Source organism: Gobio gobio (genome assembly GCF_949357685.1).
Source record: "Gobio gobio genome assembly, chromosome: 10".
Lineage (NCBI taxonomy): Eukaryota > Metazoa > Chordata > Actinopteri > Cypriniformes > Gobionidae > Gobio > Gobio gobio.
Genome location: NC_137116.1, coordinates 37,328,652 through 37,348,374, shown reverse-complemented (window position 1 = coordinate 37,348,374; position 19,723 = coordinate 37,328,652). Strand labels below are relative to the sequence as shown.

Below are 19,723 nucleotides of genomic sequence, written 5' to 3'. Positions count from 1 at the left end.
ACCCTCACAATAACAAAACAACAAACAAGTTGCAGCTTTCAGACTTCTGTCTGACTTGAATGTTCTGTGTAGTTTAAGCATTACTTACAAAGACAATAATGGGAGGGAGCGTTGATTAGATTTGGATAGGAACGGTTTTAATTGACAGCATTCTTCAAGTGAAAACATCTGTCCTATTCATAAGCTACACAAAAATAAACTCGAAAAGAACAAATCAGATTGTGTCTAATATAGTCACATAAACACACAATTCCAAGCTGTGTGTAAATGGACCTCAACACGGTTTCATGGTGCTCAGACTTCTGTGTGTGTGTGTGTGTGTGTGTGTGTGTGTGTGTGTGTGTGTGTGTGTGTGTGTGTGTGTGTGTGTGTGTGTGTGTGTGTGTGTGTGTGTGTGTGTGTGTGTGTGTGTGTGTGTGGGCATGTTTTTGTGAAATATCAGGACACAAATGTGTATAATGACATGGGTATGACATAGGTATTACAAAAAGAGGGTGAAATATGAGGACGTTCCCCATGTCCTCACTTTTCAAAATGCTTATATTTCACACAGAATGAGTTTTTTTTCACAGAAAGTGAACTGCACAGTCTCCTGTGAGGGTTAGGTTTAGGGGCAGGGGCAGTGTAGGGGGATAGAAAATACGGTTTGTATGGTATAAAAACCATTACGCCTATGGAATGTCCTCACATTTCACAAAAACACCCCTGTGTGTGTGTGTGTGTGTGTGTGTGTGTGTGTGTGTGCGTGTGTGTGTGTGTGTGTGTGTGTGTGTGTGTGTGTGTGTGTGTGTGTGTGTGTGTGTGTGTGTGTGTGTGTGTGTGTGTGTGTGTGTGTGTGTGTGTGTGTGTGTGTGTGTGTGTGTGTGTGTGTGTGTGTGTGTGTGTGTGTGTGTGTGTGTGTGTGTGTGTGTGTGTGTGCGTGCGCGTGTGCGTGTGCGTGTGAGTGAGCGTGCTCAGAACGGAGCTAAACCTGACAAAACAGCAAAACTGACCAAATAAATAGGCAAAAAAAATTTAAATCATAAAAATGCAACAAATTTTCTGTTAGAGTTAAGGTTAAAGTGTGGGTTATTATAGGGTCATGTTTTAGTATTTATAGCTTTATATATATAGCTTTATATTTATAGAGGGCATAAATGTGTATAATGACATAGGTATCACTTCCTGTGTCCTCGTAAACCAAAAAAACATACTAAACAGTGTTTTTTTTCTCTCTCTTTTTTCAACAAATGCTGAAAGTGTTCTTTGATGGGTAGGTTTAGGGATAGGGTTAGTATAGGGGGATAGAATATACAGAAAATTCATTCTGATCAGTACCATTGCACCACCTCAAACTAATAGTGTACTGCCATTTAAATAACAAAGTCATTCGATTCCTTTATAACATTCTTAATTTGTTGGGTTTTTTTAATGCTTGACAAGACTAATCACAAATTCCATATAAGCCCTTCACATTTTTGTTTGTTTTGCTTGTTTGTTTTTTTAACTACTGTTCATAGAAATGTCATATTCTTTGACTCTTGAATGCTAATAACAGAAGGCCATAATTTTCATAACAGGATGAGCGGCAGCCACAATTTGGAGAATGTTTGAAATGTTCCGTCATAAATTCAATTTACTCATTATAAACACTTCAAAAATCACCTTAAAACATAAGAAGGACCCGTTTTCTGTCTGTCTCTTTGCTCTCAATCAGGCAGAATGAATTACCGGTGCAAAGATGTCTGACGTCATTCTCACTGGAATGATAGATCTAATTTGTGCCACAGGAAATTAATACAAGGAGTTTGCATGCCTGCAGGAGATCTTCTACACCCACACACACACATGCTTGTATATGTGGCTTATGAGGACTCTCCATTATTTTATATATATATTTAATGTAAATATATATTTACATTTTTTACCTTGTTTAAACTTTGCAAAACAGTTAATACCAGATTTTGGTTTAGTGCACTTGAACAGTGCAAATGAAACGCACAACTCCATTGCAAGTCACTGTCCTGACTCCGCCCACTATGAGATGTCACTAATCAAATGCACTTATCAGACTAATCAGATTCACCGGTTCCCAGCAGTCATATAGTTGAACTCACATGCGGTTAATCAAATTCAGCGATGACTAGCAGTGATAGAGTTAATTGCGCTTGTAACAATCCTCGTCAAATATCCATGTAGGCGATTTGGGGAGGGGGTGTTACTAGGGAAAATGATAGTATTTAGTATTTATTTTTTCAAGATCACAGTTTGTTTATTTTTCTTTGCATTCGATTATCATTAATGAGCCTGTGCTTAGATCGCTTGATTCTAGCTCTATGCACCTAATTAGGATTTCCATAAATTTAAATGTATTATCTTTTAATGTGTAGACGATGGCAGGGTCATTACAGAAATAATTACAGCCTAAACTCCGCACCCAGGGGTCTGTTGTATTTAAAATACACAATTCAGTCAGGAAGAGCTGAAAGATTTATGAGACCAACTAGGTGGTGGGGGGAGTTCACAATTAGATAGTTTTGTCTTGAGAGGAGTTTCATTACCTAATAGATTTAAAGTCGCTACAGTCTGTTTAGTATCATATTCTTCTGTTGCTGTGAGAATTTTAAGCCCGATGGATACGGGACAAAAAGAGTTCATCAGTCTCTTTTTATCGACTTTACTGATCCTAACCCAGTGTTAATTAAATCAGAGCAACATCAACTTATCGACAACTCTCACTTACCCCACATAGCTCTTAACCAGTTAACACAAAATCTATACATTCACTCGTTTCATTCATCAGGCTGTTCCTCAAGGAATTCAGACGAACACTTTTGTACTTATTTGATATTGAGTGCGTTTATGTGAAACTTTTGCGGCAAGGCTGAATTCTGAGGTACGTATCAAAAGCGCAAATCATTGCCTGCAGAGTAAAATTTAACCGTGGAAGTGTAATATTTTTTATTTTTGTCTTGCATTATGTACATGCTGTGATGGCTCAGATTCAGCTGTAGATGTTTAGAGAGAGGATTTATTATCTTGTGAGTGTGGAAAACACTTCAGTTGTGTCTTGTTTGTGCTGATTGCTATTGTTTTGAGTGATTTGCAAGACTGTGCCACTGATTTTCTGGATGTAATACAGCTTAGCAAAAAACGAAACCCATCACTGATGTTCACTTTTATCACAAAACAGCATGAAAATGCCATTCAATTTGCTTTTTTAACAGAGAAAAGTAATAAAGACTCTACTGCAGCCTTAATGTTTAAATCTGCATACAATGTGCCCTTGTAAGGAAGTGCATTTGAATATTCATGCATATTGTGAAATATAAAAATGGTTTAGGAAACAGATTGTACAATGCGGCTCCGTATGTGTCGGTTTTTTAAACATGGCTGTGAGATTCGTCCATCTGTGAAGGTGAAGGAGGGCCAGGCTACAGGCTTCTCGAGATTTGTTTTTTTTTTCTGCACTCACAGTTTGCCTGCGGTCTGGCTAGTCACAGTCACTTGGTGCCACAGATGACAGTTTTCCTGGGCAAAGCAAAGAGATCAGCTATGCATTTGAATGCCGCCAGATGGTCACCTATAAAGGGTGTGAAAAAGCGTATACACAGATAGATTGCTATTCTTAAGGCTAATTGACATTTGCAGTAACAAGAACACATTGCTGCTTTGCAAATGTTTCACTAGTATTAAAAATTAAAGAGATAGATTAAAATACAGTCAAACTGAATCTATAAATATTGTAGATCTGCTAAACCACATTCAGTCTACTCGTTCAACACTGAAAGACTTTTAGTGCATGATATTAAGCTTTGAGGTATTCTGTATGCTAGTGTACTCCTAAAAGTTGATGGATGCTTTCAAAATTTGCCAAAATGTTCTCTTTCAAGAAAATAACCCTAAAATAATTATGAATTTTCTCTAATCCGATACTCTCTAGAATGAGAATGTATTGGGTAGCAATTGGGTAGGATTAAGGGATGTTGAATAAGGCAGTAATATGTGTTTTATAAGTACAAATAACAGCCAATATACTAGTAATATGCATGCTAATAAGCAACTAGTTAATAGTGAGAATTGGACCCTAAACTAAAGTTTTAACAAATATGATAGCTATTAAAAAGTTTGGGGTATGTAAGCTTTTTTTATGCTTTTGAAAGAAGTATTTTATGCTCACCAAAGCTGCATTAAAATACAGCTCAAAATACAGTAAAACATTAATATTGTGTAATATAATTACAATTTAAAATAACTGTTTTCTATTTTAATATATTTTAAAATGTAATTCATTCCTGTGATGGTTGAATTCCCAGCATAATTTCTCCAGTCTTCAGTGTCAAATGATCCTTTAGAAATCATTCTAATATGCTGTTAAACTATGTAAATGTGCTCATTAAACATTTCTTATTATTGTAAATGTTAAAAACAGTTTTTGATGAAGTTAAAAAGAAAATCATTCATTTGAAATGTTTGTAACATTGTCTTTACTTTTGATCAATACTTCACTTTTGATCAATTTAATACATCCTTGCTTAATAAAAGTTTTAGTGTTCTAAGACCCCGGACGAAACTTTGAACCATAGTGTATATATTATATTATAAATACATGTAAATTATTTAACAAATGACTGTAAGCATTGCACAAGAAGCATAAGAATTGCATAAGCTTTAATAAGAAGGTTTTAATAAGAAATACATCAACACATGGGCGAAAACTGCTTTTAGTGCTGTTTTACTAAGTGACCCACAGAATAGACCACAGAGATAAAGGACTTGCATTCGCATTGAAAGTGTAATGTCACAGACCGGACCTGCATTGTTCAGTAGCCCGCGGTGGTGTTTTATAGTACTGCAGACTCACGGTCATTTTTATGGCTATTCTCCATGCAAATGACACCCAATACATAACTATAATTCTTAGGGAGGGGCGGGGATTAAGTGCCGAGATTAATTGGGAGCAATAAAAGATTAACGTTTGTAGGCAAGTTCATTAAAGCTTCAAAGGGTGCTAGCAGAGTTAAGTACTAGAAGACGATGACAGCTGTCTGATGTAATAATATTTGATAAATTAGAGGTCAGTCTGACTATCTGTGTGAATCTCAACGACACCAACCCATGGGCCCAGCTGTCAGTGACGAACTGCTCGAATGTATAGAAACAGTATTATATAGTTGATCGTGTTGAATATTGATACAATGCAAAAGCACTCATTTGTATCCTTATCAGTTTTCTAAATGAAGTGAGACTTTTGAAACGCTTTGATGAGCTGCACTATTTTGATGCTGGGAAACTGAGAAGGCTTCATCTTTATTGTGTTTTCCAATTATTTGCTTAATATAAATATTACTGCAGGGAATTAATGTCCCTTGGTTGGCTAACTTTTAATTAGATGTAAGATATTAACACACATTGCTGAATAAACAGTATTCGACATAACATAAGTGGGTGAGCGTCTGTGCAGCGGAGCTGCTGGATAGATTTATACTCACTTACATTGGCACAATTAAGCTCAAACGTGTGGGTATTCATGCATTCACTTTGTAGATTTAGCAAATAATGTTTTAATCGTTAAATTATCATGCCCCCAGGCATCAACCTAATAATGTTGTTTCTAAATAGTTTTGATTTGAAAATGTTTATTGTTCCCCTACAGGTCACTGCAGGACTTGGCTAAGCAGACAGACTTGCCATACGGCACGGTTCTGGACTCCTCCGTCTACGACCAGGTCCGCAGTAAAGGCATGAACCCTTTCGAGAGGGACCCGATGTACTCACAGATGTGGAGGATGATCAACCGGACAGGAGGAGCTGAAAACAACGTGGAGGAATCAAAAGAAGGCATTCGGAAGGTAGGACGCTCCGGGCGCTGTGACTACCGCCACCGTTTATCTAATTACAGTGCTTAACTAAGCAACGGTTTGTGAAGATAGCGCTAATGTTCTCTGAATAGAGATATCAAAGCAAAAATGCGCTAATGTGACTTAATGGTGCTTGAGTTATGAGTGATTTAACTCTGAGAATTCCCCTACTGAATTCCCATACTAATTAGGTGCGGGTTAATGCCTTATTTGTTAACCCGCAAATTTTTTTTTTTTATTCCTCTCTTCCAAGCGTGTTTTCATTTGGAATTTTAAACGAGCTCGAGCACTGCAATTAAAAAGGCTGGTGGGCAAGTGAATATGAAGGCAGAGAAGCTGCGCCGCCTTCAGATCTTGAGAGAATACTAAAGAGTAAATGGCTGACTAGAGTGTTTTGTTAATACGATATCATCTCACAGGTGTTCGGTTAAATATTGTATGACAAGGTGACACCTCTGTCAGTCTTGCCAGAGGCATCACCCTCCTTCAGCCTCTCTTTCCTTTGCCTCTTCTGTTTCGCCTGCCTGTCTCCCTCAGTAGCGTGTAGGCTTCAGAGCGCCCCCTAGTGACCTGCTTCTGGAGTTTCTCTCATTATTTATGGCCATGACATGATTTACATTTCGACCATTTAATCAAAAAGTGCTTCAGCTTTACATATGATGCCGTTTAGATCATTGTTGCCATACAACAACTAATAAACAAGCCAACGTGATTTCATTTTTTTCCCCAAGTATACTTAAATTTTTGCAAGCAATGATGCACGGAAATGTATAATTGTTAAAACCGACAATTCTGGACATACTGTGCAGACAGAGAAATACATTTTGCATTTTAAATTTGAAATGCTAATGTTGAACTGCCGTTAATTTGTAAATACATTGGGTAATCTGTCAATTGTCATCAACGCAATAATATTAATGCTCCAACAGCATTTAAAATAGTGTGTAGGTGTACAAGTATGCAAAATTGCCTTAAAACAACTATTCCCAACTGAGACAATGTTGACTTTTTGGCACATACTATTTTGATGTGCAAAAACAGTGATCTTAATATAAATCATGAACTGGCTTTCGACAAATAGAGGCACATATTGTACTCTGCGACAATAAAGGGTTTAAGAATACTCAACAAAGGACAAAATATTTATTTTCCATTTCTAAAGGAAACGTGGCGGATTCTTGGTAACAGAATTCTCTCTGCCTCTCTGACATTTCCTCTTCTCATTTATTTCATAAATAGCCTCGCAGACTTTTCACAGGCACAAGCAAATGTTCTTGATAGAATTTTCAGACAAAAATTAAAGTTGTCATCATTTAGTTATTGACTTTCTTCCATGAAACAACAAAGAAATTTAGCAAAATGTCAGAGCTTCTGCATAAAGTGAATGAGGAACAGGGGCTGTCAAGCTCCAAAAAAAGTAGCCCATATTTATTTGTCTTCTAGAACCATATAAGAACTTTTTTTGTGGGGAACAGTAAATAACATGTAGAAAAATAGCTAAAATTAAAGATAAAATAAAATAAATGTTTGGAACAATGTGACACAGAGTAATTGATGATGAATTTTCATTTTTTGGGGGGGTGAACTATCCCTTTAAAGATTCAAAGAACAGCCGTAGAATTCGTTGTGTAACAGCAGGACTTGTCGCAGCTTGTGAGATTGATAATAAAGGAGTGTCTGTACACTGGACAAACATCTGCTCTGATTTCCCCAGCAAATATTTACAATGTTTATTCTCAATTGTATTCATCTCTTCTCTGAGCTAGTCATGTGCTAATGCTGAAAGGCCCTGTTTGTCTCATTTTTCAATAATAGGAGCAGACTGGGAATTTCATTTCTGTGCTAAGGAAGATGCTTTCATAATTCATGAGCGGAGCATACAAGATTTCTATTTTTATGGCACATTTTCGCCCACATTGCAAAACATTAATACTTACACTCAAGATGAATGTGTTTCATGAATTTTCATAGGTTTTATAAAGTGTAAAAAATTAGGTGTCCCTGGAACTAAAAATGAAAAAACGAAGGCCACAGTTTGCATGTTTTTTTTAATTGAATTTGTTTGCTTAATTGTTTTAAGTAAATTACTTGACTAAACTTAGAATATGTAGTTGCTATGACTCAAAATCTGTCATGGTAACAATTATCTTTTTATATTGAGTGACTACTGTAACTTTTATCAAGTTATAACTTAAAAATGGCTCTTATGCTAATTGTTCACTTTTCATTTATTGTTTTAATTTGTTCAATATTAGCAAATTTGACTGAACTACAAAACTGCTATAAAAAAGAATATGGTTGTAAACTTTCAGAATATTTTCCAGAGACATTGCATCCTTAAAGGGATAGGTCACCCAAAAATGAAAATTACCCTATGGTTTACTCACCCTCAAGCCTTCCTAGGTGCATATGACATTCTTCTTTCTGACAAATACAACCGGAGTTATATTAAAATATGTCATGGCTTCACCAAGCATTATAATGGCAGTGAATGGCAGCCCAAAATTTGAAGCCCAAAAAAGTGCATCCATCCATTATAAAAGTAATACACGGACCGCCTTCCATATTCATCGTACCAAAAAAAGCGTAACTGGCGCGACGATGACGTCGGACGTAGCGTAAGCGTTTTGAACTGCGAGAGGCATTAGACTTTCTTCGTAAGTTGAATATGGAAGGCGGTCTGCCGTAAGCTAGATATTTTACTTTATAACGTGTTAAATATGGATATTTTTCTTACAAAAAAACATAAATTCGCTTCAGAAGGCCTTTATTAACCGCCCGAAGCCGTATGGATTACTTTTCTAATGGATGGGTACACTTTTTTGGTCTTTAAATTTTGGAAAGCTTTATAAAGCTTGGAAGAGCCAGGACATTTTTAATATAATTCCGATTGTATTCGTCTGAAAGAAGAATGTCATATTCACCTAGGATGGCTTGAGGGTGAGTAAATTATGGGATAATTTTCATTTTTGGGTGAACTATCCCTTTAAATTAATCTTAAACTACTTCATATTACAACAATGGTCTGTGTTTTCCTGTCCATGACTAGGAAATCAAATTGGCTTTGGCCTGGAAACTGTAGCACTCGGAGAAGGACATGAGAAGGTCTGCGTCCTAGGAAGACATTTTTCAGGTCATAAGATGAGATATCCCCATTATGTCTAGCTCAGTACCCACTGGAGGAGAATTTTGTACATAGACCATTAGTTGACATCAAAACATGATGGAAAGAGGGGAGCGGGAGGGGGTGTCGAGAAGGCGAGAGAGAGAGAGAGAGAGAGAGAGAGAGAGAGAGAGAGAGAGAGAGAGAGAGAGGTGCCTTTGACTGCAAACAAGACAGTCGATATAAGCCAGCACTAAAAGGATTTCAATCATATTTCACCATACACAGACTTCATTATCTAAGGCTTATATGGCCAGCATGGCCATCGCCTGAAAGAGAGAAGAAGACTCAAGCACAGAGGGAGGTGGGAGGAAGATGGAGGTAGATGGGAAGAAAGACAGATGTAAGAAGGAGTTTGCCCAAAAGTGAAAGTTCTTTCACCGTTCCAAGCCTGTATGACTTTTCTATGCATTGACAATGAATTGCTACTGAAGATTTGAAGTGCTAAAAAGGACACAAAATAACCATAAAAGTGTCTTAAAATCTCACATATGGCTCAATATAATGCCATTCAAAAGTTTGGGGTTGGTAAGCTTTTTATTTAAAAAAACTCAAAATATAATTGTGTATAATTGTGAAATATTACAATTTAAAATAGCAGTTTGTTTTATTTAAATACATTTTAAAATGTAATTTTATTCTTCAGCATTTATTTTCAAATAGCTTTTTTTATTTTATTTAACATTATAAATATCTTTACTGTCACTTTTGAAAAATATAGTGCATCCTTGCTGAATAAAAGGTTGGGGGTTTTTTTCATATGGCTTATATATTCTGAATCCACGTGAAGGTTTATAGTATGTTTAACTATTCACTACTATTGTAGTTTATTATTGAATCAGTGAGTTGAACTGCCCAGTGATTCATGAACGAATCATTCAGATCGTATAGCTTCAGATGATTTTAAATATTTAGCATGAGGACCCCTTTTATGGCGCTTTTATGATGATTTTGTGTCCTTTTTGAAGTTTTAAAGCTTTGGTTTCTTTTCATTGTAAAATAATTGAATGGAAAACAGCAACCACAACTTGTTTTTCCACAGAATAAAGAAAGCCATATGGATTTGAAACGATCAGAGTGTGAGTCATTGATGACAAAATATTCAAGTGAATTCTCATTATAGAGGGCATCTAATGATCTTTCCTTCGTTCATTCTTCATTCCCCAGATTCACACAAACACCCAATACAAAGAGCTGCGCTCTTCTCATTACACAAACACTTATTTATCATTTCATTCTCAGCTTGCTCATTAGCGCGTTGTCACACCGAACAGCACAAAACAGTGCAGTGTATGTGGGAAGTCGGACGGTGATTGTTTAGAAAGCGTAATGATGAGATTTGAGTCATCACCAGCTGAGGCAACGTGAACGCATGAGGAGGCATGCTCTTTGGGAAAGATTAAAACTCTTTAACACCTGCTTGGTGCGTTTGAGAAATTTCCACGAAGATCAAAGAGAGCCGCTGTGTTTGCGTAGAACAGTGTTTAGAGTCACAACGCTCATCGTGTGCACCTGCTCACCACTTATCACGAGAAATTGCTGTTGTTGATTTGCAGATATTTAGACCTTTGTTAATAGAGGTGTGAATTACTTTGTGTTAATCTCATCTTTATAAGAAACAGAGTGTTTTAATAGCGGCATTAAACTCTGATTTGAATCCAAGAGACAGTACTGTGGAGAATGTTTAGTGGTTATTTGTTAAAGGGGGTTATTTGTTCAAACTGACAGTGATTACATTATACATTACATACAGTGGTTGCATTAAATTAATGCAAATTAATTAACAGTGATTAAAAAGGCCACCGAATCTCTGTGCGTTTTGTAGTGTTTCCAGCTCAACAACTGTTTCCAACTATCAGGTGTTTCATTTGGACTAAAACAATTTGTCTTTTTAAAATGACACAAATGCTTTTGTCAAGCATTTTTGATCCATTTCACAAAATTTTCATGTCCCCCAGAATATTTTGTTGTATGAATATCTGAAAAAACTGCTTTATTCTAGCTTAATGCATTCTGTGAGTGTTTCATTAAAAAAATCAACATTTTGAGCAAAAAGCTGAGAGAGTCATGCTTTTATCAAATACTACATCCAGATAGGATTCACAACGATGATCCAATAATAGGTGGAGTGGATCGAGTCCATTAACACCCCCAAAGCTTACACAATTCTATACCTCGTCATGAGCTGGCATTTAATTCAGTAACATTAGTCCTTTTTGATTTATATGTTGTTTAATGTTGGTGATCGCATTATTTTAGATATGCATCTGCTTACATATGCTTTTGCTTGTTTCTGCTTCTTCTTCACATGTCTTTTGATCAGGAGATTCTGTACTCTTTCAGAACATCATAGCGCCCCCTACCATATAACAGCGTAACACAGAAAGCCGGAAAATTCCGCCAATGGCGGGAAAGAGTTAATTGCATGCACAATCTGTGTATTTTTACAGCCTGTGAACAGGTCAGTCCCAGAACACTTGCTGTGTTTATCATTAATTTGTTGTTTTGTAGGGCAAAAAAGGTTATATTCAGGCCCACACAGAACTCCATAAGACAATTCTGCAGAATTCCTCAGAAATGGAATGCCTAGCTATCATAGACTTTCACACTTAAATTAAATATATAAATAAATTAAATATTCTTTATATTAGTCCTTATACTGCATCAACCCTACTCCACTCACAACACTCATAGAGAGAGAGAGAGAGAGAGAGAGAGAGAGAGCAGGAAAAAAAATAAAAAGAGCAAAATAAAAGAACTTTGTACGCCAAAAGGAGAAGAGAGAGAGAGTGTGTGTAGGAAATGTGGAAGGGGAAGATAATTGAGACTGGACATCACAGGTAAGATGCAAATAAAAGAGGAGGAGAGGTAGAATGGAAATGCTGCTTTAACTGGAATTAGCCGAGACTTATCTTCTTCCTCCTGATAGATTTAGTGGAGCATTGTTGCTATAGGCATCTGATGAAATGAGCTGGTGTTAGAGCTTCAAGAGAAGGGGTGGACCAGAGAAAGACCCAGAGAGAGAGGATACGTGTTCAGATAAGATAAGAGGATTGCAACAAAAAGAGAGAGATAGAAAGTGGCACTAATTGTGAAGCTGTATTTGATGGGTCTGATATGTATATGCCATTAAATGCACCTGTATTCATATACAGCAATTTATTGAGCAAAACAGAAATTAAAATAAGTTGAGGAGGGTTGATCTAAAAGGAAATTAGGCCCCATTATCTGTCTGAACTTCGGGAAATGCTAAGCTCAGAGTGCTGAATCTACTTGGCAGGACATCTGACTGCATGGAGAGTATATATTTTTTACGAAACTCTTTTTACTGCTCACTTCCTATATCAGTCTCTCTTGACTCCCATCCTGCGAGGAAAACTTGCTAAATAGAGAATCTGTTAGCAGTAATAAAACTGGAACCTTATGGGCATACAGTGATGTCATGCAGTCAAGTGCTTTTGCATGTCCCTACATGTTCCGTGTTGCAAGTTATTCATTAAAGTGCTTTGAATTACACACCTCACCTAACCGCATTATTATTTTACTCTAGCTCTGTGGTGACTGAGACACCGCTGCTGAGCTTTTCATTTTAACCGCACCCCTCCATATATGCGCACATCTTCTGTATCATTACAGTGTGATTGGCAAGTTTCGAGGCAGCGTATCGAAGCAATGGAAGTGATTATCAGCTGGTTTCTGATCAGATTGTTTGGAACCTTGATAGAAACTGAGGGGTTTTTGCATCCATATTTGACCACAAAGCATATAAAGGCCCCGATATACTTCAAGCGAAATTGAAGAATGAACTGATGTGATGTCATTTCTTACAAAATCAAGCCTAAATGAAGTTCGTTTCGAGGTCGTTTTGGGAGTTCGAAACCGTTTTCCAAAGCAAACTTTCCGGAAAAAAGTTTGCTACGTCTGGTAAACACATTTGTACTACAGTCCGTGGCTTTTACGTAATAGGTGGGTGTGCTCTGAGGCTCTGCCTTCTTTCACATGGAAATCTTTTCCTGTTTACTTGGCCTGTTCAGTCTGTCGAGTGAAAACAAAAACACGCTGGAGAGCTGCTTTTATAGTAGAAAATGAAGTTGTACTTCTGATGAAATGAGACACTAATGGTGCGTTCACACCGGACGCGAATGACGCGATTGATTTACATGTTAAGTCAATGCAAAGACACAAATAGACATTCTGCGGTGCGATTCACGCGAATGAGGCGACGGGTATCGCCCGAGTTGAAAAATCTGAACTTTGCCGGATATTCGTGCCGTGTTTACCAATCAGGAGCTTGCTCTAGTAGTGACAACAATGAGGACAAAATCTGTATATTAATATCTGGTTCAGACAATATGATTATCATTGTGATAACATTAAATGACATGAAACACAACCCAGTCTCTTTTTGTTAAATGCAAGTTTATGTATGATCATTAATACAAAAGTATAAGTAAAAGGTATAATAAGCTATACATGAAATAAAGCAAACAATTCAGTCACACATTCAAAGTCAGTGCTAGTCGGCTACAACGGTAACGTAAAGTTATAGCCTAAAAATAAAAAAGTAATGGAACTTCACTTTGCCCTCAGTCTAAACGATTTGCCAGGGAACAAATTATAGATCCATGAGACCAAAGATTGCCCGTTACATATACACAAGACGAATTATAGCTCGAGACACACCACAGAGACATCAAAGCCAGCGGCAGACAGCAGAAGGACTAGCCAAGGAAAGGCTACTCTCACCGGGGTTAACGAGCGTGGAGCGCCGCTGATCCACTGGAGCTCACAACTCCGAAAACGGCATATAAAATGTTCAAATAGGCACTCTTTTTATAAATAAACCATAGATTTGAGCTTTAAACAACTACATTATCGCCTGAAAAAGTCTTAAAACTACGTTTTGTCACACATTAACAGTAGATTTTAACAAAAAAGTGTAAACACAGTCCATGTCAGCCATTTCTCAACGAGGCGAGCCGGCTGGCAGAAGCCCCTGCCATGACGCGAATTCGCGTCTGTTGTGAAGTGAATGTCACGCGCGAATGAAGCGAGTAAACTCATAATGTTCAAGCGTCCAACTTCACGCGAATAGCGCAAATTATTTGCGTCATTCGCGTCCGGTGTGAACGCTACATCACACTGTTTTTCATGTTTAATACGGTAAAGCTGCTTGATTTTAAGCGTTTGATTTTAAGTCCTATATAAATAAACGTGACTTTACTAGAGTGCCAAATTGCAGAGCTTGTGCAAACATCCACATTGCTATGATCAGATACTTTTATTATGCTTTAGTAAAATGCTTACAGTTTTCACAATTTTGTTGTGTGTTTATGTTGTTATTAAGAGGAAAGCGTGCAGCAGATATTTACATATTCTGAACTTCTAAACTTCACTCTCAACAGAGTGGGTGGCATTGGATGTTTGCTAACAGTGTATTGCAGGTCACGTTTTTTGAACTTCGTTTTACCCCTAAGCGAAGAACGAATAAGAACTTCGTCGTGAGTATATCAGGGCCTTAAAGGGGCTGTATGTAAAATTGACAGCTAGTGGTTGAAATGGGTACTGCAGTCCAAATTCAAAATATTGTTTGTCCCGCCCCCTCCTGCTCAGACTGGACGCTCATGCAGGTTTCCAGTTTGAGGACAGGCAACAGGAACGAGCGCAATTGACAATGGAAGTTGAGGAGTCTTAGCTCAGACTCCAGAGGGTTAAAGTTTTTTAGATTTTGGCCACGATTTGTCCATCTGAGACAAATTTTGAAAATCCTAAAAGATTCCTCTGATCCTAGGCTAAAATCTGAAGTCTTTGATCATTAGTTTGACATGTTCACCGACAGCCGATTAATGACCGCTGCGATCAAATTTGACCTCAGACGAAATTCTGGCAGTGTCAGAAGATTTGGCACACAGTCCTGCAGTGTGACTTCTCCTACGACGACCATCAAATTATCTTCGTTTTTTCAAGACAAACTATGACCGAAATAGAGAGCGCTAGAGATTTCTTTGTAGCCACCATTTCAACCCTGCATGTAGCTCACAGTCACCGAATGCGTGATTGATTGATTTTTAAAACCCTGGACGAGTGTTCTTGCGTGCGTCCATTTTTAGTGCACCTTGACTATCGTACAGTCTGACATGAATGACAACTTAGATCTTATGGTGATGATACACAGGGCAACTTTTTGAGCAATGTTACTAGGCAATGTTGCTGTCACCTGTCAACCAGGTAAGACACAGGACCAATGACCGATCTAAAGTATCCAGATAGAAATTTGTTGGCTATTCCCAATGGGAAAGGGGCCAAGCAACATTGCTTTGTAACATTGCCCAGCAACATTGCTCAAAAAAGTTGCCCCATGTATCATCACCTTTACAGTGTGACATGGCTTACAGCAGGGATCATGTTCGTACAGTCTGACAAGGAACAATCGTGAAGGACTATTATAAATCACACAGTGTGTATGCGGTTATGAGTTGTTTTATCTGCGTTTTAATGTTCATAGAGATTTTTAGATGAATGCAGAGGCTTTTTAGGTCGTGTAGAATCTGCGCTCTCTGACCCAGTTGTTATGGTAAATGGACTGCATTTATATAGTGCTTTCAACTGACCCATGGCCATCCAAAGCGCTTTACATCTTGCCTCACATTCATACACCGATGGCAGTGTCAGCTATGCAAGGCACCATCCAGCTCGTCGGGAGCAGCTTAGATTAGGTTAGGTGTCTTGCTCATGGACACCTCGACACTTGGTCAGGTGGAACCGTGGATTGAACCACCAACCTTCCGGTTTGTAGACAACCTACATGAACCACTGAGCCACTGCCGCCCCATAAAGTGACTTCATGACTGCAATACGCTGTGTTTTCTGCCGACTGGCAACTTGTGGTGTCGAAATACTAGTGGGTGAATTGGCAACGTGCGTTATCGCACAGACCACAACAAAAACAGACACGGAACGCATATTTCAAAGTAAAATAACTGTCTGTAGCATTGTTTTTTGGAGAAACGAGTATGTGAACTTTTCTAAATATCTGCATATTTATCTGCATAACATATGGTATTTTTTGATGTTTTAGTACAGTCAAAAACGTACACTACTTTTTGTGAGAAAGAAATACATTGCCCAACAACATTTATTACATCCAAAATCACTTTCTACGCACATCAGAACTACGAACCTGTTAGTAGCAACTTCCCAGGAGGACTTGGAAGGCAGTGTTTTATCTGAGGCTTATTTCTGGTGTGACACTTAAAAAAGGATTATGACAGGGTTAAATTGTTGCGAAGGCTGAAATTCCTTTTTTAAAGTAGAAGCGGCTGACTTAAAAGTAAATTCTGCAGCTCACATTGCCAGTTCTCTGAGCGATGTTTCTCCTTCATGCAGATAAACATTCTCAATCAGATTCTTAACGAGTCACTCCGGTGAATCTTAATGACAAATGTGCTATATTACCAGGGAAATGAAAAGCCCACACAGCAGCACTTCCACGTGGGGAAAAAAATGGGGGGAGCATTACTAATGCAGAGGGCATAAATTTGCAGGGAGAAACATCAGTGTGAGAAAAAGCAAAAGACAAACAGCCTTTAAAGGATGAGTTTAATCTCCAGCTCAACAACCCTCCGGTCTGCCAGCAAGATGACCCAAATTGGATCATTAAATTTCACTTCTGTATTCCTGCGGAGACGTGAGAAGGAGAATGGCCCCTCCACCCACCATTCTTTTCAGTTTGTTTTTAGGAGACAAAGTTCAATTATTGAATTGTAAATGAATTAAAAGGACGGGGCGGCAGTGTCAGCAGCCGAATACATTTTGTGGCGACTGTGTGTTTGCAGAGCAAGAGGTGAGTGTGTGCGTGTATTTTCTTGAGGTAAACTCCAGCGATGCCCTACTCATTCTCATTCTGTTTGTCCCTGCATCCCTCCACCACATCTTTATCTTTGTCTGCGGGAGACAAGATGGCCCACCGCCAGGCCTTAATGGACTTTTGGAAAGCAAAGAAAATAATACATCACAGGTCGAGGAAGGAGAGGTAGAAAAGGGGTAGTGGTCCTAAATATTTCTTTCTTTCCAGCACATATTTGTGAAAATGAACACGGCCAGTCATAGAAATACTACCTGGGCCTCACCCAGAATCCCATGCACATGAATAAACCTTTTGTTATTACCTAAAAAACATGAGCATTCATGTGTGTATTAGCAGTTATGAAAAAATGACAGTAGCAAATCACAAATGACACTGTGAAACCTTTTCCCACTGTCTCATATTGTGAATGCTGGTGTGTTACACACATTATTGCTTTTTTCTGACATTGTAAATGCCGGTCAGATTTCATTTTTCCAAATCCAAAATTCATGACTTGGCTTATCTGCACAGCACACTTATGCACTTCATGATTTTTTTCGATTTAGAGTTTAATTAAGTTTTTATAAGATCAGATGCCTCACACAGGAGGAATTTCTTTGAAAATCTCAGGAGCTCTGACAGCATCTTACTAAGAAAACAGCAAAAGAGTCAAGTTGTCAACACTAATCTACACATCAATATATGATTATTATAAGTACACTGCAGTTATGTCGTCTGCCACTTAAAATGCCCCAGCTTATAAATCCAGGTGGATTCTGATTGGCTACCAATGTTTTTATCATTCCTCCGATTCGTTTAGTTATAGCTGTGACGCTTTAGAATTAGACCACTTACTAAAACTTGATATTGTTATAGTTAATGTCCTTGTCGTGAATAGCTTGTCATGGATTCACCAGGTTGACCTTGAAAGTGACTTCTTTGTGAGCTGTGCTTCATGCATCGGTACAATTTTGACAATGTACAATGAAACATTTTTGCCTCAAAAATTTTGCTAATTGACCTTTAGCTTAGCGACATGCTATCAGCCATCTGGAGTGTGCCTGTTACGCCTTAAGAAACTGCCCGGAGGAAGCTCGCTAGGTTTTGGAACGGAGCCAGAGTGTGCGACCTTAAATTATTCTGAAGTCAGAAGAAAGTGTGCTGTCAGTTGTGAAAGGACAGGCTTGCTGGAACTCTATATCTTTGTCATCTCAGCATGAGTAAAAAGCATAAAATGTCACATCACAGCCGCTCCTGATGCAGAGGACAGGGGGCTTCATGAAGTGTGTATGTCGCAACTGTGAGGATGACCAGAGATGGAGCACTACGAATGACAGCCACATGAGCGATGGGGAGCACTCTGATTATACAGCAGGGTGTGTGAGCATGCATGCGTTCAAAGACGTGCATGTGTGCACTCATATCCGTGAGTGCTAAGAATGTCAGGATGTCTGTGTCCTAGGGACTTTGACAGCTTTTTCTTTCCATCTCTGCAAGGATTTAGTGAAGCCTGTATTTTCCTGCTCCATGGACAAGATGCATCCACTGATCCATGCTGTCATCACAAATAGATTGAGAGAATCTGAGGGAAAACAGAAGAACCATTACTTTCTAGACTATTTCAATATCACACCAAAAAAATTGTGTTCCAAGGCTTGGTAGAGACTGTGATTCGGTGTGTGACGAAGTGGTGGGTGACCTGACCTTCTCCCACTTGTCTTTGACTGTTTTTTGAAAGGAGTTAAAGGGATAGATAACCCAAAAATTTAAATTCTGTCATCAGTTACTCACACTCATGTCGTTCCAAACCCATATAAAGCAATTGTATCTCTTCACAAGAATTGGATTAAACTTTAATTCATAAAGATTAATTTTCTGAGGCCTTTATGACCTTTTTGGATCATCTAAGTTTTGGTTATAGACTTTCAATGGAGGGACAGAAACCTCTTATATTTCATTGAAAATATCTTAATTTGTGTTTCAAAATTTAACCAGTCTTATGGGTTTGAACTGACATAAGGGTGTAAAAGTCCCTTCCTTATCGCTAAAATAATCTGTTAAATATTTGTTTTTCAAGTGGAAGAGAAGTGTTGTTGCAGAGGTTAGATGACTTTCTTTGCAATCAATCTCTATATTCTCTGAGGCTAAACTTTCCGTCTCATGGCTGTCTTAGCTGCTTTATCTTTCGCCCTTTGTGTGGGAAGCTCAAAAGGATATGCACAGACCCTCTTCTCTTTTCTTTTGAAGGCTATGTCTAACCCTGGTGTGTTTGAGTAAATGATCAAAAGAACAGTTCAGCTTATACATAGCCTCAAATTCAGTGTTAAATTAACCATTGTATTTTAGCTTTGTATGTGCAAACATTCATAGCACTTGGAGAGGTGGAAGCTTTGTCCTTGTCCTTGAATCTGTTTGGTCAAACAGTGTTCAAACAATGCTGAAAATTCAAAAGAAATGGGACTTTCACAAACTATCACTCAGTATTTTAAGGTGTGTTCACACTTGTGGTTCGGTTCCGCCATAAAAAAAAAAAAAAAAAACATTTAGTCCTGGTCCACTTAGCGCTCAGATTGGCATTTTTATCACAGAACCTAAAGATTCCGGACCTAAAGGCAAAGGGATACGTTCACAACCTGATTTGTTGGCTTTTATAACATATTGTCTATTTTGTGACGGAACATCCAAAACAATTCTGTGTGCTGGGCTAAATATGATGGTATTTTGACCAGCTGAGAACTTGTGAAGAGTTTATAAAATGTATAAAGTAGTCAAAACAGTGGCAAGAATTCCTCCGTCACACACACAAGCGAAGATCCTGGAGATCCTGATGCCTGTACCAAACTGTGAAGGCAACATTACGACTATGAAGTGAAA

General features: G+C 38.1%; 1 protein-coding gene across 1 annotated transcript in view; it reads left to right on the top strand.

Moving 5' to 3' along the window:
• The window catches only part of grid2 (glutamate receptor, ionotropic, delta 2), a gene marked incomplete at both ends in the record, with an annotated part of 524,276 nt that overhangs the window by 458,748 nt on the left and 45,805 nt on the right, over positions 1-19,723 (top strand). Inside the window, one exon of the mRNA XM_079827346.1 lies at positions 5,636-5,831. Within this exon, the coding sequence (XP_079683472.1) occupies positions 5,636-5,831 (196 nt within the window). The remainder of the gene's footprint in view (positions 1-5,635; positions 5,832-19,723) is intronic.